General features: G+C 40.1%; 1 protein-coding gene across 7 annotated transcripts in view; it reads right to left on the minus strand.

The window, feature by feature from the left end:
* Window positions 1–412: 412 nt before the first annotated feature.
* EFCAB7 (EF-hand calcium binding domain 7) overlaps window positions 413–23,038 on the minus strand; it is a 53,417-nt gene continuing 30,791 nt past the window's right edge. For 4 of the 7 annotated variants that reach the window (XM_008265127.4, XM_017346228.3, XM_051857672.2 and 1 more), the window contains 5 exons: window positions 21,796–21,929; window positions 15,744–15,892; window positions 9,077–9,286; window positions 3,444–3,551; window positions 413–1,408 (listed from right to left, as the gene is read on the minus strand). In XM_008265127.4, the coding sequence (XP_008263349.3) occupies window positions 1,334–1,408; window positions 3,444–3,551; window positions 9,077–9,286; window positions 15,744–15,892; window positions 21,796–21,929 (676 nt within the window). In that variant the 3' untranslated portion in view covers window positions 413–1,333. The remainder of the gene's footprint in view (window positions 1,409–3,443; window positions 3,552–9,076; window positions 9,287–15,743; window positions 15,893–21,795; window positions 21,930–23,038) is intronic. The other 3 variants (XM_070078358.1, XM_070078356.1, XM_070078357.1) reach the window with 1 other exon arrangement.

Here is a 23,038-nt window from a genome sequence, read left to right on the forward strand (position 1 = left end):
TAAGGTGTTTTAGGACTTGAATCAAATTTTCCTAGATATTCCACTACCACAGTAATTAAGTAATCCATAACAAGTACCTAGTTTACTGAAAGATCCAAAAATGTAACCCTGTTTATATTCATTATATAGCTGGTTCCCATGAACTTCCATTGACTTGGAAAAAAGTTTCACTTTAATCAAAATATCTGTCTTTTCTACTAAGTTTAAATGTGATTGATAAAAGACAGTTGCTTTTCCATCATTTTATGAGTGAGTTCTGGGAAGGAAAAAGGCTTAGTATGTCCAAGTGCTAATAGGGGTGGAAGGCCAGGCTTAAGTGCTTGTTGTTCTTTTTCTTAAATCTCCATGTTCCAAAGACATGGCTTAAGTTAGCCCGTCAATATCCCATTATAAAAGAACCTTTACAACTCTGGACAAAGATAACAACTTTATTACATGTTTTTATTATCATAGAGATAATTTCCTATAGCTCAACAACTGGTGAAATAGAGTATATGTTCATACTTATTAGATTTATAAAGCATTTGGCAATTAATGAAATGTTTTCATATTCCATTTCTTTTTAAAACATATTATCTAAAGAATTTAACTGCTAGATAATAACCACCCATTTTATAGATACCTAAATCAAGGGCCAAAAATCCAATGACATTTAAACTATGTGCTAGCATGTACTGGGTACAAAAATAACACACTGCCATATGGTACTCATATTTCAAAAGCTGACATTTACTAGCCAAGTATTCTGTTAATGACATTGCCATTCAGTTCTTAATCGCTTAATATAATTTCATGCCCTCTACTGCTTCATTAAATGCTATATAGATTTAATTTCCATTATTTCAAAATACATTAATTAAGAGCAACCTACAAGTCAATTCATAAAAAGAACAAAATATTTCAACTACTCTCATTAGATTTTGGCCTCTTAATATAAAGATGAATTTTTCCAAATTTTGTTTCAATTTTTTCTGATTAGAAAACCAAATGGCTATTTTTATATTGAATTTTATTTTGGTTCTTTAATTAAGATAAACCAAAAATATACAATATTTTATAGAATTCACTGAGTATTACTTTTTAATTTTTATTTTGACTTACTAATCATAAATAAAATATGCTTAGAGTTACCACTAAATTAATAAGAAGGTCACAGATTAAAAACATTTATATTTTAATAATAAAAATGTCTAACATGAACATAAAATGTAGATGCATATAAATTAGTTAATTATATACATACATCAGTAAAATTGATTAGCATTTACTTGATCAATATATAGACTAAATCTGAAGTAATTATTCTTATTTAGATAGTTCCAGGTGGAATTATTTAAGATATAAGGGAATACACACAATGATATACCCATTCTTGTCGTTCATTCAGAGGCATTACATGTTGACAAACCTGCATATAAAAATAGAAAGCTTTTACTTTTACATACTGGGTTTTTTGGCTAATTTTTCACTAGGACCAATATTTCTAGGCCTTAAATTTAAAAAAATTCTTCTACAGATAAAATTCAATAATATTTGTCCTTAGCAAGGGCTGGCAGTATATGATATATGATCTGAGGTCTAACAGGATAATCCAGTGTAAATCCTACCCCGATATAGTAGTTGTTAGCTGGAGTATAAGAATATGGGTAAAGGAGGGTGATAGAAAGTGAAGTAAATATCTTTCCTTACTAATCCTAGAGCGTTTTCTATAATGTTTTCCAGTTTTTTACTTTGTTTTGTTATTGTTGTTGTTTTAAAGATTATTTATTTATTTATTTGAAAGGCACAGATACAGAAAGAGAGGGAGAGAATGAGACAGAAATCTTCCATCTGCTGGTTCACTCCCCAAATGGCTGCAATGGCAGGGGCTGGGCCAACCGAAGCCAGAAGCTTCTTCTGAGTCTCCCACGTGGGTGCAGGGGCCCAAGCACTTGGGCCATCTTCTGCTGCTTTCCCAAGAGCATTAGCAGGGAGCTGGATCAGAAGTAGAACAGCAGGGACTTGAACTGGTGCCCATATTGGATGCCAATTATACAAGTGGTGGCTTTACCCACTATGCCACAATGCCGGCCCCTATTTTCTGTACTCTTAATTTGAGAAACAAAGAATAATCTCTATTTATCCTGTTCTAGAATGTATCAGAATTCTATGGACAGTGTGGAGAAAGAACGGGTAAGAATATAAAGCTTCTTCCTTTTTCTCTTCACCAGATCCTGAGGTGAGGTGGGGGGCAGTGGAATGGGGAGGGGACAGTCTATTCATCTGTCCCTGTTTCTGGCTAAATTAGAATCCCAGAGTTCTGCTAATACCAGAACTAGACTCTTGACTTAATTGTTTATCTAAAATCCAGGGGTATTTTCTCTTTCAAATTAACTTAGGCAATCTGAATAATATAGATAAAATATTTTCAGTTATCAAGGTTCTTCTCTGGGGGCCCATGCTGTGGAGTAGAAGGTTAAGCCACTGCCTGCAGCACTGGTATCCCATATGAGTACCAATTCGATTCCTGGCGGCTCTACTTCCAATCCAGCTCCATGTTAATGTGTCTGAGAAAGTGGTGGAAGATGGCCCAAGTCCTTGGGCTCCTGCACCCACATGGGAGACCAGAAGAAGCTCCTGTCTCCTGGCTTCGGTCTGGGATAACTCTGGCTGTTGCAGCCATTTGGGGAAGTGAACCAACAGATGGAAGATCTCTCTCTCTCTCTAACTCTGCCTTTCAAATAAATAAATATTTAAAAATAAAAAAGATTCTTCTCTCTTTCTCTTTCTTAAATAAATAAAAAATCTATGGTTGGGGGACAAGAGCTTAGCCTAGCTGTTAAGACAATAGTTAAGATGTCAGCATACTACATTAGAGGACGTAGGTTTGATTCCCAGCTCTGGCTCCTGATTCTGCTTCCAGCTAATGCAGACTCTGTGAGGCAGCAGTGACAGCTCAGGTAATCAAGTTGGGTTACCTGGATTACTCAGATCCTGGCTTCAGCCCCAGCCATTACAGACATTTGGGAATGGCAGCTCTCTGTTTCTTCCTCACTGACTCTCAAATAAATTTAAAAAATTCAAAAAATTTAAATTCCTATTATTATTAACACTACTTTGCACTTCTATATGGTGTTCTAAAATGCTTTTATGCATATCACTTTATTTTTTATCTTTACATTAACCTTGATAAGTGTCTAAAACTAATGATACTACACATGTATCACGTGTAAAGGGACTGGGACAGAGAGGTTAAATGACCTTTCCTTAGTCATTCAACCAAATAGTGGCAGAATTAGATTAAAACCAAAGTCTCTTATCTCTGAGTACAGAATAACACTGATATGAATATCATACTTCTAATAAATCTTCAACTTCAGTTCCTTTCTACATGTTTATTCATAGCATTAAAACAAACATTCAGACATAAAACAAAAAGTTTTAATTAGAAAATAATACATTACCATTGTAGATTTTGGTGCCACTTCTACTACATATGTGTTGAGTCCTTTGTTGTTCACACAGTTTTTACTTAGTTCATTGTTGACATGAATAATCAGTTTATTATCTGACTAAAAAAAAGATTTCATAAGTTACCAGTCATTTCTTTAATAAATAGAAACAAAAATAAACCTCAAATAATCCTAGAATCCTGTTAAGATCATATGGCCCGTTACAAACTCATATATACTGGCTCCTTCTCTCATCTTTGTATCTGCATCTTTTTCTCATTCATCTCATTTCTATCTGTTGCCAATAAACTTTTCTTCTAAATATTTTTTTTATTCTAAATGTGACCTTAGTCTTGATCCTTAGGCCATTATTGATATATGCTGGGCCACATTATCTTACCCTTGTCTTACTAAGGTAATAATCTTTATTTCTTTTGCTGAACCTCTAATGTTTCTACCCTCCATTAATTCTGATTCTACCTCCCAAACAAAATGCCTGAAACATGCATTTAAATGTATTACTCATCTGCTCATTTGATAAAGGTGATTTACTTAGTATCAATGATGTTTTGGGCACTGTTCTCTAGAGTCCAGAGACACTGAGATAAAAGACTCTAATGAGCTAGCTCACAATCTAGGGGAGACAGACAAAATGACAATTACAAAACACCATTCAATTTTATAATAGGGAACCATTAAACATAAAAGATGAACATTAGCTCAGACTGGAATTTCAAGAAAGAATGTTTGCAAGAAGTGACAATAATAAATAATGGTTTCTTGAGTGGACAAGAAGCAAGAGAAAATAGAATGAAGATGAAAAATGGGAGAAATGCAGGAGTCAAAATATTCCCCTGGTAAAGAACCTACAATCACTCCCAAATGACTATGAAGGGCAGTATAATGTTTTATATGTGTGACTTTTTGCAAGTTATCTAGTCTTCCTGTGCTTTGGTTTCCTGTGTATAAAATAGGGATAGTATTTACCTTAAAGGGTTGCTAAAAATAGAAAACACACAAATATATAAAAATTCTTGTCACATGGACGGTTCTAAAATGTTAATATTATCAGCACATTTTGATGAAGGAAGTTTATTTAATTTCTTTGAGGGAGGGGCGGGCACCATTGCTCACTTGGTTAATCCTCCGCCTGCGGTGCCGGAACCCATATGGGTGCCAGGTTCTAGTCCCAGTTGCTCCTCTTCCAGTCCAGCTCTCTGCTGTGGCCCGGGAGGGCAGTGGAGGATGGCCCAGGTGCTTGGGCTCCTGCACCCGTGTGGGAGACCAGGAGGAGTCACCTGGCTCCTGGCTTTGGATCGGCGCAGTGCCGGCCATTGCGACCATTTGGGGGAGTGAACCAACGGAAGGAGGACCTTTCTCTGTTTTTCTCTCTCACTATCTGTAACTCTACCTGTCAAATAAATTTTAAATAAAATTTCTTTGAGGGAAAAGAAGGTGGTAGAGGATTGCAACATGACAGGTGACAGAACAGAGGGATTGGGGTAAGGGAATGATTTTTCTACAAACTCTTTTCTTTTCTTTTCTTTTCTTTTTTTTTTTTTTTTGAGAGGCAGAGATAGGGACTCAAAGAGAGAAAGATAGAGACCAAGACAAAGAAAGGAAGAGCTCCCATCCTCTGGTTCATTCCTCAAATGTCCACATGGTTGCCTGCAATGGTCTGAACCAAAGCCAAGAATTCAATCCAGGTCTCCCATGTGGGTGACAGGGACTCCCACTAGAGCCATCACCTGTTGCCTCCCACAATCTGCATTGGCAGGAAGATGGAACTGGGAGCTGAGTCAGAACTCAAACCCAAGTACTCTGATGTGGAATGTGGACAACAGCTAAGCCAGATGCCACCTACCTCCTTCTACTTTTAATTCTAAGAAAACACAGAGTCAGACAGGCGAGCAGGCTAGATCTTAAGAATCACCTTCTGGGGCTGGTGTTGGGGCATAGTGGGTAAAGCTGCTGCCTGTGACGCCAGCATCCCATATGGATGCCGGTTCATGTCCCAGCTGCTCTACTTCTGATCCAGATCCCGGCCAATGGCCTGGGAAAAACAGAGGAAGATGGCCTAAATGTTTGGGCCCCTACGACCCATGTGGGAGACCCGGATGAAGCTTCTGCCTTTGGCTGGCCCAGCCGTGGTTGTTGCAGCCATCTGGGAAGTAAACCAGAGGATGGAGTATCTCTCTCTGCGTGTCTCTTCCCCTCTTCTCTGAAACTCTTTCAAATCGATTAATCAATAAATCTTAAAAAAAAAAAAAAAAAAAGAATCACCTTTCAAAGCTGTATGACCCATGGGCATATTACAATCTATTAGGGGAAGACCCTAGTTTACTTAATCAAATCCAAATGCCTCCATCTTGGTTTCAAGATAACATAGATAATCTGGATTAGTTTTAACTATGCATTTACCTTCTTAATACTCCAAATAAAGTTTTCTGCTGCTACAAGGAAGTTACTTCATACTGATCTTCCCCATGTTTCTTTTTATACTGTTTCTCCTACTTCTAAAGGCTGTCTTGTGGGGAGCAACCCGGACTAGACTAAGTTACTGGAATTAGGACTTATTCTATGCATCTGCTCTCCCACAATATGGCGCTGAGAAGGGAGAAACAGCTTCTACGCAGCTGCCTCCAGTTCAACCAATAAACTGTAGGACCTGCTCCTGATTGGAGGAGAGCAGCGTACTCGGCGTGTGGGTAGCAGAGTTGGGATTGGTGGAAGGACTATAAAGGAGGAGAGAGACAACATGCACCAGGAACATCTATCTGAAGGAACACCTGTGCAGCCCCCGAGAGAGCCAGCCGGCGGTGTGCCGCTCCCCTGCGGAAGTGGGGAAAGTGGCCAGGGGGAACCGCCCTTCCACGGAGGTGGAAGGGACAGTAGCCAACCCGGGAAGAACCAGCAGCAAACCCGGGGAGGGCCGAGCAGACGAAAGAACAGCGCAGGGTCCTGTGTCGTTCCTCCACGAAGACGGGGAGCGACACTGTCTCTATGTGCATAAATCCTAATCATCCTGAAATCCCCCACCACAGCCCCTTCTTCACCATCACAAATCCTTCCCCAAGTTTTAAGATTCAAACTAACAGCATCTACTAGAGATACAAATAGAAGAAACTACTACATACAGGAATAATACTATTTAAATTCAGTTAATTATTCTCTGATCTCTTTTGAGAATATTAATTTTGTCTTTTCAACTAGCTCATAAATTCCTCAAAAGCAGAAACCATGTGTCATGTTTTAAGGTTGGCTTCTATTATGACTAAGAGATTTGGTTATATAACATTAACTCAAAATTCAGCCAAACCTTAAGTACTTACCACAAATTTATAGGAGGCATAAAAATAAGTCTCATCCACAGACTGAAAGAAATAAGCCAAAATCCTGTTTATGATTTTATAAAAATTTATAATTTCTGGAGAACTGAATATGACTGACTAAAAATTTATGCAGGGGTAGGCATCTAGCCTACAATTTTTTAAAAAGATTTATTTATTTGAAAGTCAAAGTTACACAGAGAGAGAAGGAGAGGCAAAGAGAGAGCGAGAGGTCTTCCATCTACTGGTTCACTTCCCAAATGGTCACAACAGCTGGAGTTGGGGCAATCTAAAGCCAGGAGCCAGGAGCTTCTTCCATGGGTCTCCCATGTGGGTGCAGGGCCCAAGCACTTGGGCCATCTTTCACTGCTTTCCCAGGCCATAGCAGAGAGCTGCATCAGAAGTGGAGCAGCCAGGACTTGAACCAACATCCAGATGTGATGGTGGAGCTGCAGAGCAGTCCTACCTGCTACGCCACAGTGCTGGCCCAAATTTAAGACATCTACCTCCTACATCAGAGAGCCTAGGTTTGATACCTGGCTCTGGCTTCTGACTCCAGCTTCCTGTTGATGGACACCCAAGGGAGGTTATGATGATAGCTCAAGTAGGTAGATTCCTGCCACCTACCCACATGGGAGACCTGAACTGAATTACAGACTCCCAGCTTCAGTTCTGGTAAGTGGCCACTGTAGGCATTTGGAGAGTGAATCAGGGGTTGGGAGTTCTCTTTCTCTGCCTCTCAAATAAATTTTTAAAAAAATTTATGCATGTACTCTCTTGACCTGTAATATCAATACAGGTTGAACATCCCTAATCCAAAAATTCAAAATCTGAAAGGCTCCAAAATCTGAAACTTTTTGATCACTGACTTGATACCTTAAGTGGAAAATGCTACACCTGACCTCATGTAACAGCTGGAGTCAAAATGTAGGTGCACTAAAAATACTGAATAAAAGTACTGATGGGGCGGTGCTGCGGCGTAGTGGATTAAGTCTCTGCCTGCAGTACCAGCATCCCATGTGGGTGCTGGTTCTAGTCCCGGTTGCTCCGCTTCCAATCTAGCTCTCTGCTATGGCTTGGGAAAGTAGTAGAAGATGGCCCAGGAGCTTGGGCCCCTGTACCATGTGGGAGACCCGGAAGAAACTCCTAGCTCCTGGTTTCAGATCGGCACAGCTCCGGCTGTGGCAGCCATTTGAGGAGTGAATCAGCGGAAGGAAGACCTTTCTCTCTGTCTCTCCCTCTCATTGTCTGTAACTCTACTTCTCAAATAAATAAATAAATCTTAAAAAAAAAAAAAGTACTGGCCGGCGTTGCGGCTCAGTAGGCTAATCCTCTGCCTGTGGCACCAGCAACCCGGGTTCTAGTCCCAGTTGGGGCGCCGGATTCTGTCCCAGTTGCCCCTCTGTCAGTCCAGCTTTCTGCTGTGGCCTGGGAGTGCAGTGGAGGGTGGCCCAAGTCACTGGGTCCTGCACCCGCATGGGAGACCAGGAGAAGCACCTGGCTCCTGGCTTTGGATCAGCGTCGTGCGCTGGCTGCAGCGCACTGGCCACAGCGGCCATTGGAGAGTGAACCAACGGTAAAGGAACACCTTTCTGTCTCTCTCTCTCTCACTGTCCACTCTGCCTGTCCAAAAAAAAAAAAAAAAGTACTGACATAATATGTCAACAAAATTCATATGAAACATAAGTGAATTCTACATTTGGACTTGAGCCCCATCCCCAAGATATTTCATTATGTATAAGCAAAATACCCCTACATATGAAAAATATCCCAAATCTGAAATGTTTCTGGTCCCAAGAATTTTAGATAAGGGATACTCAACTTGTAGCAGAAAAGATGGCCAAACTAGAAATAATTACCTTGAAAAAAAGTATGTTTTCGACAGAATAAATTTAGCTAGATAAAATTATGATAATCTAAAGGATCTCTGTTAAAAGTTAATGTAAAAAGTTTTCTTCTTTGTTTATATCCTTAAATCATGATGTTTATTATTTAAAATTGCTATGTATATGTGAAGACTTTCACCAACAAATGAGACAAAATACCCAGCACCAGATTATTCTGTACTTCACTGATTTCTAAATATTTAATTGTTATAGTCTAAGAGGAACAACAATGATTTCAAGGCTTTAAAAATCAGATAAGAATTATCATGCCCAATTTAATTTGAAACCTGAGGAGAATGAATAATCACCTATTATAAGGATTATTAGTATAATGGGATATTTAATTACTGTATAATAACAGAGTAAAGGAGAAGACTAACATAATAGTGGGTTCACAGTAAAATAGGAAGAATTATCTTATAACTTATACCTTATTTTCAATAACAGAAGTTATCCAGCTGTCATGTTTGTAAGTATATATGATTATATTCTCATAGCCATCCATTGATTTGGCACTGCCGTTGGTAAGAACATATTTACAAATGGTCTTCTCAAGTTGCCCATTGCATGCCTCCATACAGACAGCTTTAATTCTTGGCTTGCACTTCTCTGCATGAATATTGATGACAAATGGACAAGCCTGATAGGGAAGAGAAAGCGAACCTTGGTTTAGCCTTGTGGTAGAACTGAAAATTATTTATTTGGTTAAATATTTATTTATTTAATTATTTGAAAGGCAGAGTTACAGATAGAGAGGGAAAGGCAAAGAGAGACAGAGCGAGATCTTCCATCTGCTGGTTCACTCTCCAAATGGCCTCAAAGGCCAGGATTGAGCCAGGCCAGCAGCCAGGAGCCAGGAACTCCATCTGGATCTCCCACGTGGGTGGCAGAGGCCCAAGCATCTGGGCCATATTCTGCTGTTTTTCCAGGATCATTAGCAGGGAGCTCAACTGGAAGTGGAGCAGCTGGTCTTCAAACTGGCACTCATATGGTATGCCAGTGTCACAGGTGGTGGCTGCGACTAGGCCACAGTACTGGCCCCCAAAATAAATTATTATTAATATGTTTATTTTGGGGCTGGTACTGTAGTGCAGTGGGTTAACACCCTGGCCTGAAGCGCCGGCATCCCATATGGGTGCCGGTTTGAGTCCCAGCTGCACCACTTCCGACCCAGCTCTCTGCTATGGCCTGGGATAGCAGTAGAAGATGGCTCAAGTCCTTGGGCCCCTGCAGCCACATGGGAGACCAGGAAGAAGATCCTGGCTCCTGGCTTCGGATTGGCGCAGCTCCAGCCATTGTGGCCATCTGGGGAGTGAATCAGCGGGTGGAAGACCTCTCTCTCTCTCTGCCTCTCCTATCTCTGTGTAACTCTGACTTTCAAGGAAAATAAATATAAAATCTTTATAAAAAAAAACTGATATGTTTATTTTGTGCTTGAAGAAAATGTACCATACCTTCTGACTTGTCTCTCTGATATACTTTTAGAGGAAAACATTAGCATTATGATTAAGAAATTTAAAAGCACAAAACTTTTTTTGGTAACATATTAACTGATAATGTTTATAGAAAATTATAACCTCTAGCAAATCAGAAATATCTCCTTTAGGCCATAATACCATCTCTCCATTTGGTTCAATGCTAACTAGTATCATGTTATTTAACTTTTTTTATAACTTTAAGCTTACAGAAAGAATTAATCAAAGGGTTCTATAGAAATTATGTTTGGGGCCAGCGCTGTGGCATAGTATATTAAGCCTCCGCCTATGGTGCTGACATCCCATATGGGTGCCAGCTGGTGTCCTGGCTGCTCTTCTTCCTACCCAGCTCTCTGCTTATGTCCTGGGAAAGCAGTGGAAGATGGTCCAAGTGAGAAACCTGGAAGAAGCTCTTGGTTCCCGGCTTCAGATTGGCCCAGCTTCAGCTGTTGCGGCCACTTGGGGCATGAACCTCTCTCTGTAACTCTGCCTCTCAAATAAATAAATAAAAATATTTTAAAAATTGAATTATTATATTTACAATTGAAACAATAAATGAATATAGAATTGGATGTTGAAATAAGGCTGGTTATCTGAAAGACCAAGTGATTAGAGGCTGTAACTCCCAGCTTATTCACTGACTTCCAGGTAGAGGGAAGGGTCTGGAGAACACAGTCTATAAAAACTTTCAACCCTGAGATCAGACGAGCGGGACTGCTGGACCCGTGGAGGTTCTGAGAGGCTGGTGGGTTCACAGAGGGCATGGAAACTCTTGGGTCTCCCATGCCTCCAGCCTAACCCATGCATTTCTTTACCTGGCTGACCATCAATATCCTGTGTGATATATTGGCTAACACAAGTAAAGCATTTCCCTGGGTTCTGTGAGCCATCCCGGCAAATTATCAAGCCAGAGGATGTGAGGTATGAGAACTTCTTCATCTTTTTTTAGGATTTATTTTATTTGTTTGAGAGACAGAGTTAGAGATAGAGAGGGAGAGAGATCTTCCATCCACTGGGAGTCTACTCCCAAATGGATGCAATGGCCAATGCTGGGCCAGTCTGAAGCTAGGGCCAGGAGTTTCTCCCACATGGGCCCAAGCACTTGGGCTGTCCTCTGCTGCTTTCCTAGGCACATTAACAGGGAGCTGGATCAGAGGTAGAGCAGCCAGGACTCCAATAGGTACCCAAATGGGATGCCAGCACTGCAGGCAGCAGCTTTACCTGCTACATCACAGTGCCAGACCCATGGTTTGGGAATTTCTGTCTACAGCTGGTCAGAAACAGAGGGATATGCATGTTGGTGTTTCATGTGAGGGAGATTTTGTGGGACTGAGCCCTTAACATGTGGGATCTGAGGCTCTCTCTAGGTAGATTATGTCAGAATTGTACTGAATTACAGTGGTCCCCCGTTATCCAAGAGAGACACGTTCCTGGACCTCCAATGGATGTCTGAAAGCCCCATATACCAAATCCTGTAAGTATTGTTGTATCTACACATAGATGCCTAAGATTCAATTTAAAAATTAGGCACAGTGAAAGACTAACACCTAATAATAAGGTACACACTAATAATAAAGTAGAAGTGATTTAGAAAAAAATTAGATGTTGATAATAAGTTCACAATTCAAACAATCTAAAAACACCTTAGCTGAGGAAGATGAAGAAGATGAGAAGGAGGTGGAAGATGAAGATGAAGATGATGATGAATATGTTGGTTCTAGTGTAGGGTTTTTTTATTGTCTATAAAGTATTTAATCCCCTGGACACAACTCACTCTTTTTAAAGCAAAAACTGGAAATTTAAGGCTATGTGAGATCTGTTTTAAACTGTACAATGTCTTTTTTTTTTTGTCACTGTGTTTTTAGATAGCCCTTTCCTGGTGTGGTGGTATTTTCAATAGTCACTAACCCTGCTCTGGTACAGTATGCGGTTGTAGATTTGCATGGAAATTTAAAGCATGTTCTTGGTGTACAGCACAATTTAATTATATATGGGGATGGGAGTTTTTTCATCTTCAGTTGCCTCTGATGTAACTTACACGAAATGTTTTCTGTTAATTGAAAGCACTCTGTAATTGCAAAAAAAAATTTCAGCTGTTTCATTGACATTCTGAATGCTTTTAAGTGAATAGATTCTTTAAAATTAGTATTGTCTTTTTCATAGGTATGCAATTTTTCTTCTTCAGGGGAATTTAGTCTTGTTTTTGTCCCTTTTGGGTAACATGAATTATGACAGTGTTTATCTTCCCATGTAGTTAATAAAAAGCTTTTGTCTACATATCCTACATCATCATGATGGGGGTAATAAATGTTAAATTGAGGCCATTTTTATCCATTAAAAACAATCTAATATCCAAGGATATCTCTGCATTTGGATCTGAACTTTTCCAATGTATACTTTTAGTCTTTACAACCTACAATGTATTGCACACAGTAGTATTTGCCTCTTTATCCAACACAGTCTCCTGTCTTGCTGTGTTCTAATTGCACTGATCTTTCAGATCCCAGGACAAAGGACGCTCTTTCCTATGTGAGGCCTCTCCACTTGTAATGTTCTCTCCACTTCTAAGATTCCCCTCATATCTTTTCATCTACTCAGTGCCTCTTACAGATTTATCATATAGTAGGTATTCAGTAAGTACTTGTTGAAAAAATGAATATATTCACAGGCAGTGATGGTAAAACTTTGGCGAAATAAAATCTGAAGTTGATTTGGAGAAGCATCAGCAGAGATTTCTGTTTTGGGGCTGGTGCTATGATGCAGCAGGTTAAGTGTGCCTGCAATGCCAGCATGTCATATGAGAATCCATTAGAGTTCTGGCTGCTCCACTTCTGACCCAGCTCCCTGCTAATGCACCTAGGAAAGCAGCAGATGGGATTCCTGGCTCCTGCCTTTGGCCAGGCACAGATCCGGCCATTTGTGGAGTGAATCAGCAGATAGATCTCATTCACTATCTCTCTCTCCTCCTCTCTCTGTAACTTTGCCTTTCAAATATATAAATTAATCTTTAAAAAAATTCTCACACACTTTGGAAAAAAACTGATTATTCTTTGTATTTAGAACCATCGGATCTGGTTCTAAATCTGTTCAACCAGTCAGGAACAATCCCACCTAAATGAACTATCAATGCTCCTCACCTTTGAAAGACAGGCAATCAAGGACAAAATCACATTAATAAATATACCAATCAAGTGCCAACCAATCAACAGTATTCCCTGAGTAACCATGCTTTTTCAAATGTTGTCAACTCATTTATGCTTTTTTTTTTTTTTTTTTGACAGGCAGAGTGGACAGTGAGAGAGAGAGACAGAGAGAGAAAGGTCTTCCTTTTGCCGTTGGTTCACCCTCCAATGGCCGCCGCTGCAGCCGGCGCACCGCGCTGATCCGATGGCAGGAGCCAGGATCCAGGTGCTTTTCCTGGTCTCCCATGGGGTGCAGGGCCCAAGCACCTGGGCCATCCTCCACTGCACTCCCTGGCCATAGCAGAGAGCTGGCCTGGAAGAGGGGCAACCGGGACAGAATCCGGCGCCCCGACCGGGACTAGAACCCGGTGTGCCGGCGCCGCAAGGTGGAGGATTAGCTCATTTATGCTTTTAAAAGCTAGACAATTACTGAACTCTGTCTTTCCTAAATCTTATATCAATGGGTATTCTACCTTATACAGAGACTATATCTGAGCATATTACCTACTCAATATATAAATAAAATTTAAATTAAAAAATTACCTCAGAATTCTGCCTTATGACTTCAAAGGTAAATGACATCAGCAAATACTATAAAAAGTCTTAAATAGGGGCTGGCGCTGTGGCGCAGTGGGTTAAAGTGTGGCCTGAAGTGCTGGCATCCCATATGGATGCTGGTTCAAGTCCCGGCTGCTCCATTTCCTATCCAGTTCTCTGCTATGGCCTGGGAAAGCAGTAGAAGATGGCTCAAGTCCTTGGGCCCCTGCACCCACGTGGGAGACCCGGAAGAAGCTCCTGGCTCCTGGCTTCGGATTAGCTCAGTTTTGGCTATTAGGTCATCTGGGCAGTGGGCCAGCAGATGGAAGACCTCTCTCTCTCTCTCTCTCTCTCTCTGGCTCTACCTCTCTCTGTAACTCTTTCAAATAAATAAAATAAAACTTTAAAAAAAGTCTTACATAGCTCTTAACTAATTTCTTTATTAAGTGAAAGCATGTATAGCAGAATCAGTACTGTTCATTAGTTAAAAGCTGATTTTATAGCATGGTTAGAATGTGGAGTTCACTCAATGTTAGGTTAAAGTAGGATAGAAAGAGTTATTATAACTATTCACCTCCTATTCATACAAATAGCAAAAATAAAAATAGAAACAACTTCTCAGAAAACAGGTTTATGAGGGTTGCTGAATGTCAAAACCAGAAATTAAACCAGGCTATCAATGAATCTTAAACTTAAAAAACTTATTGATGACAGAACTGCCCTCTTAAATTGATTTTTATATGGAAAAGGACAGTATTTTTAAGGATAGTATATTCTGGGGCCAGCACTGTGGCGTAGCAGGTAAAGCCACCGCCTGTAGTGCCAGCATCCCATATGGGCACTGGTTTGAGTCCCAGGTGCTCCACTTCCAATCCAGCTCTCTGCTATGGCCTGGGAAAGCAGTGGTAGATGGCTGAAGTTCTTGAGCCCCTGCACCCACATGGGAAACCTGGAAGAAGCTCCAGGCTCCTGGCTTCAGATGGCCCAGCTCCAGCTGTTGTGGCCATTTGGGGAATGAACCAGTGGAAGAAAGAGCCCTCTCTCTCTCTCTTTCCTCTCTCTCTCTCTGTAATTCTGCCTTTCAAAGAAATAAATAAATCTTAAAAAAAAATAGTATATTCTTAAAATACTCATATATTGTCATCTAACATACAGCTTGAAAACAAAACTTAAATTTTATGTATTTCTTAAACAATTTAAAAATTTTTAACTGACATAACACTGTACCTATTTATTGAGTATCATGTGCTGTTATAATACACAGGCACATTGTGTAAACATATCTACCTCCTGAAACACTGAATTCTGTCATTTAAATATGAAGCACAAATATGGAATTGAAGAATAAAGTCTAATTTTTATTATCTCTAGCTTATCACAAGTCATTTGACTTCTGTACCTATCATGTAAATAAATAATCATTAATAGCTGAGAGCATACACAGTGCTTTGTATGAGCTAGCCACTGTCCAAATGTTTTACAAATATTAACAAATATACCACTTATAAAAAGATCAGAATTCCAAATTCTCATATAGATACATTCTCCTCATTCTAAGAGAAATGTTCTTTTAGGACAGAGTTTCCCATTTAAGTGAGCCTTTAGTAACTCAAACAGCTATCTCCACTTAAAGAGTATAGTTTTCAAAATCATCAGTTTTTGCCTGAATATAATATGCACACATTCTTTTGTCTCTGAATAACTGAGATGTTGACAGTAACTGTGAAGTGAGAATAGTAACTTGCATAAACTGACAGAAATATGCTGTTCCACTCAGTACTCATTAATATACTACTGAAATTGAAGAATTTGAGAGCCTAATTCAAAAAATCACGTATCAGGAAAATGTTAAGGGGGTAAAATACCATGTACACTACACCCACTGGAAACAAGGAAGCCGCACCTCTGTCAGCTCCAGAGCTTTATTGTAGCCCATCGAGTGCAGAATCACCCAAAGGTCACGAGGATCTCCGCCTTGATCGCTGGCTTCCATCATATTCAATTCCATAAATCCTTGTCTTGTTAATTCATTCTTCTTCGTATCAAAATTCTCTGTTAACCAAAAGTTTCTTACATAATTAAACATTTATATGGTTAATAAAATGTCTATGTATTATAATTTATAAGTGCTTATTTTAAAGGTGGCTTTATGAATCTGTAAGCAGAATAAAAGTAAATTAAGAATCGCTCCAAACATGCTTGTGAGCTACACTTCTAATTCCTGACAAGTTAGCATAGCTACTGTCACAGTACACATTTAGTTTCTCAACAAATTCTGAACTTATCAATAATATAAACATCCTAAATTAGAGGAAAGTGTAATTTTTTTATTTATTTATTTTTTGACAGGCAGAGTGGACAGTGAGAGAGAGAGACAGACAGAAAGGTCTTCCTTTGCTGTTGGTTCACCCTCCAATGGCTGCCGCGGCCGGTGCGCTGCGGCTAGCGCACCGCGCTGATCCGATGGCAGGAGCCAGGAACCAGGTGCTTTTCCTGGTCTCCCATGCGGGTGCAGGGCCCAAGCACCTGGGCCATCCTCCACTGCACTCCCTGGCCACAGCAGAGCTGGCCTGGAAGAGGGGCAACCGGGACAGAATCCAGCGCCCCGACCGGGACTAGAACCTGGTGTGCCGGCGCCGCTAGGCGGAGGATTAGCCTAGTGAGCCGCGGCGCCGGCCCGGAAAGTGTAATTTTTTCTGAGTAAATTCTAGCTTACCTGCTCAATTAAGTATATAATTATATACATTTCAAAAATTAAAATGATTCATGTATATTTGCCACTTAAAACAAGTAGAACCTGTATAAATTAGATATAATAACTTAAAACTACTGGATTTTGAAAAAGGTGGATGTGGATAGGGTTATATTTAAGACTACTATCTGCCTAATTCCTCTGTTCCCTGGTCCTTAAAAGACTGTTAGACTTTGGGAATACCCCAGAGTTCAAGAGTCAATCACATTTACCCAGGTAATTCTAATTATACCCATTTACCATTGGTTGTGAGGAACAACATTAAATTCACCTAGAAGTATTTAGAAATATGCAATCCCTGGATTTATCTATAACCTAGATAATAAACATCCACTTACAATAGATGCTTAAACTTTGTTAACTGTCCTACAAGAAGTGTTTTATTTTTCAACTTCTGTCTGTAATGTACCCAAGGGAAAGAGATTTTCTTACTTGAGATACTGCTTCTTTTTGTATGCAATATTCTGAAAGAGAAATACCTGTCCAAAATTTGTCAGCTGATTAATACATTAAAATGTTTAGGGTTGAAAGTGATTCATAACTTTTGCAAGGAAAAAGAAAAACAAAAAACAAATGCAGATTAAATTATATCACAGCAAGAAATGGTAGCTACCTAAATGGAAGCTGGAATCACTAGTATTAAAGCTAGATGAAAAAAAATAATATTTGATATACAATACAAAGAAATCATTACTTTAGAAAATTGTGTCTAGGTTCTGTGTTACAGACTATCAATAACCAGTTTACTTTTAAACTTAAAATTCTAGAGCCTCATTAATTTTTTTTTCACATAGTTAGAGAGAGAGAGAGAGAGAGAGAGAGAGAGAAAGGTCTTCCTTCCATTGATTCACCTCCCAAATGGCTGCTACAGTCGGCGCGCTGCGCTGATCCAAAGCCAGGAGCCAGGTGCCTCTTCCTGGTCTCCCATGCGGGTGCAGGGCCCAATAACTTGGGCCATCCTCCACTGCCTTCCTGGGCCACAGCAGATAGCTGGACTGGAAGAGGAGCAACTGGGACAGAATCCGGGGCCCCATCTGGGACTAGAACCTGGTGTGCCAGTGCCACAGGTGGAGGATTAGCCTAGTGAGCCGCAGCGCCGGCCGATCCTCATTAATTTTTAAAAAGCTTATTAACACCTGAGTTCAAGACTTAATACAAACCTACCATAATCAAGACAGTGTGGTGATGGTGAAAGCACTGACAGTTAATGGAACAGAATACAGAGCCCACAAAACAGACCCACACAAATATATTCAAGACATTTAACAAAGGAGCAAAGACAGTTCACGGGAGAAATGATACTCTGAAATAATTCCACATGCAAAATGGACAAATCTAGACACAGACTACTCTTTCAACAAAATTAACTCAAAATGGGTCACAGACTCAAATGTAAAACACTAAACTAAAAAATCTAGAGATAATTTAAGAGAAAATCTAAGCAAACTTGGCTTTGTGATGAGTTTTTAGATATAACACTAAAAGTATACAAACCAAAAGTATGATCTATAAGACAAAAAAATTGATAAGTAGGACTTCATTAAAATTAAAAACTTCTGTGAGGAACATTAAGAGAATGAAAATTACAAGCCGCATGCTTGAAAAAAATACTTGCAAACTATAATATGAAAAAAAGATTTGCATTAAAAATATAAAACAAACTGTTGAAGCTCAAGAAAACAAACATCCCAATTAAAAACTGGCAAAATTTCTGAACAGTTATCTCACAAAAGAAGAAATACAGATAGATGGCAAATAAGCATACGAAAAGATGCTCAACATTGTGTGTCATTAGGGAGCTGCAAATTAAGACCGCAATGAGAGATATTACACCTATTTGGAAGGCTAAAATCCAAAACATTTACAATACCAAATGCTACTAAAAGTGTAATGCAATAGAAATTTTAATTCATTGATGTGGGAATTCAAAATGGTATAGCCACTTCAGAAGATAGTTTGCCAGTTCTTTCAAAGCTAAATGAGTTTCACCACAAAATTGAGTTGTTTAAATGAATTGAGTTAAAACTTAAATGCATACACTGTGTGAATCCAGCTTTAGGATATAAGTAAAATTATAGACATCACAGGTCGCTGAATGTTAGAGGGAAGGAAAAGACAAATGAATAACTGAAACACAGAGGCTTTTTAGGGCAATGGAGCTATTCTGTACGGCACTGTAATGGTAGATACATAATATTACATAATTGTCAAAACCCATAGAACTGTACAAGACTGAATTTTTTTTTAAATTTTTATTTTGTTTATTTGCAGAGCCAAAGAGAGATGGAGAGACACAGAGGTCTTTTATCTCCTGGTTTGTTCTCCAAATGCCTGCAATGGCCAGGGTTGGGCCAGGCAGGCTAAAGCCAGGAACCAGGAGCTTCTTCCAAGTATCCCACATGGGTGCAGGGGCCCAAGCACTTGGGCAGTCCTCTGCTATTTTCCCAGGCACATTAGAAGGGAGATGGATCAGAAGTAGAGCAGCTGGGACTCAAATGAGCGCCAATAAAGGATGCCAGCATTGCAGGTGGTGACTTTACCTGCTACACCACAATGTCAGCCCCAAGATTGAATGCTAATAGTGAATCCTAAAATAAACTATGTACTGTAGCTAATAATGTATCAATATTTAGTTCACCAATTGTACCAATGTGCCATACTGATGTAACATGTTAATAATTGGCAGGAAAGAGAAGGATAGGTATATGGGTGATCTCTGTGTTTTCTATTCAATTTTTTCCTGTAAACTTAATATTGGTCTACAGAATTAAGTTTTTAAAAAATAGAATCTTACTTACCAACAATTTACCATAAGAAAATCCTAATTATGATTAACTTTTAAGGAATGTGTTCTGGTCCTAACACATATAAAATTAAAAGATCCTGTTGGGGGGCCCTTGCTGTGGCATAGCAGGTAAAGCCACTGCCTCCAGTACCGGCATCCCATATGGGCGCCTGATTGAGTCTTGGTTGCTCCACTTCTGATCCAGCTCTCTGCTATAGTCTGGGAAAGTGGCAGTAGAAGATGGCCCATGTCCCTGGGCCCCTGGGCCTGCTTGGGAGACCAGGAAGAAGCTCCTGGCTCCTGGCTTTGGATTGGCGCAGCTCTAGCAGTTGTGGCCACTGGGGAGTGACCAATGGATGGAAGACCTCTCTCTCTCTCTCTCTGCCTCTGCCTCTCTGTAACTCTATCTTTCAAATAAATAAATATATCTTAAAAAAAAAAAGATCCTATCAGTGTGGGATCTGTCCAGTAGCCACTGCTTGGGATGCACACATCCCATATCAGAAGGCTGTTTTTTTTTTTTTTTCCTTAAAGATTTATTTATTTATTTGAAAGGCAGAATTACAGAGAGGCAGAGAGCGACAGAGAGAGAGGTCTTCCATCCACTGGTTCACTCCCCAGATGGCTGCAATGACTGGAGCTGTGCCAATCTGAAGCCAGGAGCCAGGAACTTCCTCCAGGTGTCCCACAGATGCAGGGGCCCAAGGACTTGGGCCATCTTCCACTGCTTTTCTAGGCCATAGCAGAGAGCTGGCTCAGAAGTGGAGCAGCCAGGACTTGAACTGGTGCCCATATGGGATGCTGGCACTGCAGGCGGCGGCTTTACCTGCTATGCCACAGCGCCAGCCCCCAGATGGCTGGTTTAAGTCCTGGCTGCTCTGCTTCTGATCTAGCTTCCTGCTAATGTGACTGGGAAGGCAGTAGATAATAGCCCAAGTACTAGGGTCTCTGCCACTCATGTGGAAAATGCAGATGAAATTCCAGGTTCCTGGCTCTGGCCTGGCTCAGACTCGGCTGTTACAGGCATTTGGGGAATGAACCAGCAGAGGTAAGTATCTCTTCTGTCTCTCCCTCTGTCACTCTGCCTTTCAAATAAAAAAAAAATCTTATCACTACTGTTATGATTGTATATCATAAATCTTATTAATCAAAGTGTAATATTATAAAGGAATATTATATATTTCTTATTGTTTATAAAATTTAAATTTTCAGTTAAAAAGAGATACACAAAAGAATTCCTTATATTAACAATGTATTTCCAACCTCCTTGCTCTTTAGATAAACAGATTTACCAGACTTCTAGTTGGCTGACTCTGACAAGCTTAAACCGTTTTTAGAAATATACATTACTACTCCAATGACAGTATTTGTGAGTTAATCTCTCTCTTGAGCACAGTCTGGCTTCCTCATACTTCTTGTTCTCTGATCTATACATAGTTGGAGAAACCTTCTGGTTTCCCTCTTTGACCTTTGGTCCCTGGCTTAGATACACAATTTTACTTCCTAAATGACAATCAATTTTGCTTCCTTCTTAGCGATATTCTTTGTCCATCTTGGCACTTTTGACTGCAATAACTCTATAGATGGACTTCCTTAATTCAAATCAAACACAAAAAACATTAAAGAATTCTTAACATATATAAGCAACTTCGTGGAAACCTCTTAATTTTTCAGTAAAACTCTAGCTTGTTAGCCCTTTGCTGCCCTCTCCTGACAATGTTAGGTCCAGTGTATCAAGAGTTAGGACTGCCTCATCTTCTGAGCCCCAAAGGGTACAGGCTGAAAACTGACATTATAATTAATTCACATTTTCTTTCTTTCTTTTTTTTTAAAAAAGACTTATTTGTTTATTTGAAAGGCAGAGTTATAGCGAGAGAAGGAGAGATAGAGATAGAGAGAGAGAGAGAGAGAGAGAGAATCTTTCATCCACTGGTTCACTCCCCAGATGGCTACAACAGCCAGGGTTGGGTCAGGTCAAAGCCAGGAGCCAGGAGCCAGGAGCCAGGAGCTTCATCTGGGTCTCCCATGGGGGTGGCAGGGACCCAAGGACTGGGTCATCTGCCACTGCTTTCCCAGGTACATTACTGGATCACAAGTGGAGCAGCCAGGACTCAAACCAGCACCCAAATGGGATGCTGGCATTGCAGGTGGCAGCTTAACCCACTACACCACAACACCAGCTCCAATTCACATTTTCTTTTAACTTAAGTATTAGGCCAGCTATCAGTTTAAGGAAAATAAATATTTATGTTTTAAGTCTACAAACATGCTAACCCTTTTAATCTAATCTAAATGCAATAATAATATTCCACAGAGAAGTTTGACTTCTTATTTCTTAGGAATCAAAGGGTGAAATACATATGTATATTATATATATAAATATAATTTTTACACATTAAAAAAAAGAAAAGTGCTTACCTCTGCACACAGCCCAAGCATCTTCATCACATTTCTCACCACTTGCTCTCAATTCAAAAAAATTATATTCTTCAAGGCTAAGAAGACCATTTCCATCTAAATCAATTACTTCAAATATATCTGATAAAGCTGACCTAAAATGATCAAAATAGCAAATTATTTTTTGTCTCTAAGACAGCTAAACTGAAGAAAATCTCTATGAGGATAACTTCCAAAACAAAGTAATATCATAGATTAAACAACTTTTATGGACAATAAAGTTAATATTACCCATATACAATTTTGACTCAGTTCCACATTATGTGAGAAAAACAGGCTTCCTAGGCAACCACTGAATGAACATAGTGGAACTCAATTCACAGTAACTCCCCTTCTTCCTTTAACATTTCTCCAACTTATTTTCTTCATTCTTCCCACCTGCAGCCACATCCTATTGTGTATATGTAAGGCACAGGAGAACTAAGTTTTGGATTTTGTATTTGACAGTTGTCAAAATTGAGACAGCAATAGTAGGATCTATTTCTTTTCTTTTCTTTTTTTTTTTTTTTTTTTCTTTGACAGAGTGGACAGTGAGAGAGAGAGAGACAGAGAGAAAGGTCTTCCTTTGCCGTTGGTTCACCCTCCAATGGCCGCCACGGCCGGCGCGCTGCGGCCGGTGCGCTGTGGCCGGTGCGCTGCAGCCGGTGCACCGCGCTGATCCGAAGGCAGGAGCCAGGTGCTTCCTCCTGGTCTCCCATGGGGTGCAGGGCCCAGGCACTTGGGCCATCCTCCACTGCACTCCCTGGCCACAGCAGAGAGCTGGCCTGGAAGAGGGGCAACCGGGACAGAATCCGGCGCCCTGACCGGGACTAGAACCCGGTGTGCTGGAGCTACTAGGCGGGATCTATTTCTAAGGGCAGCATATAATGAGGGGAAATTAGCAGAAGTGAGACTAAAGTGGATTTGCCAAATATATGAAACCCAGACATGAATGATAATTCTAGACCTATGAATGGAAAGTTACGTTAAAAAAGACTTATTTATTTTATTTGAATGGCAGAGAGAGAGAGAGAGGGAGAGAGAGAGAGAGAGAGAGGAAGGAAGGGAGGGAGGGATGGAGGGAGGAAGGAGAAATAGGGAGAGGCAGAGAAAGGGATCTTCCATTTTCTGGTTCACTCCCCAAATGCCCACTACGGTGAGAGGTGGGCAGATCATGACTTTGATAGTCATGACCCGTAACTTCTCCTGGGTCTCCCATGTGTGT

The sequence above is a fragment of the Oryctolagus cuniculus genome, chromosome 7 (assembly GCF_964237555.1).
Source record: "Oryctolagus cuniculus chromosome 7, mOryCun1.1, whole genome shotgun sequence".
NCBI lineage: Eukaryota > Metazoa > Chordata > Mammalia > Lagomorpha > Leporidae > Oryctolagus > Oryctolagus cuniculus.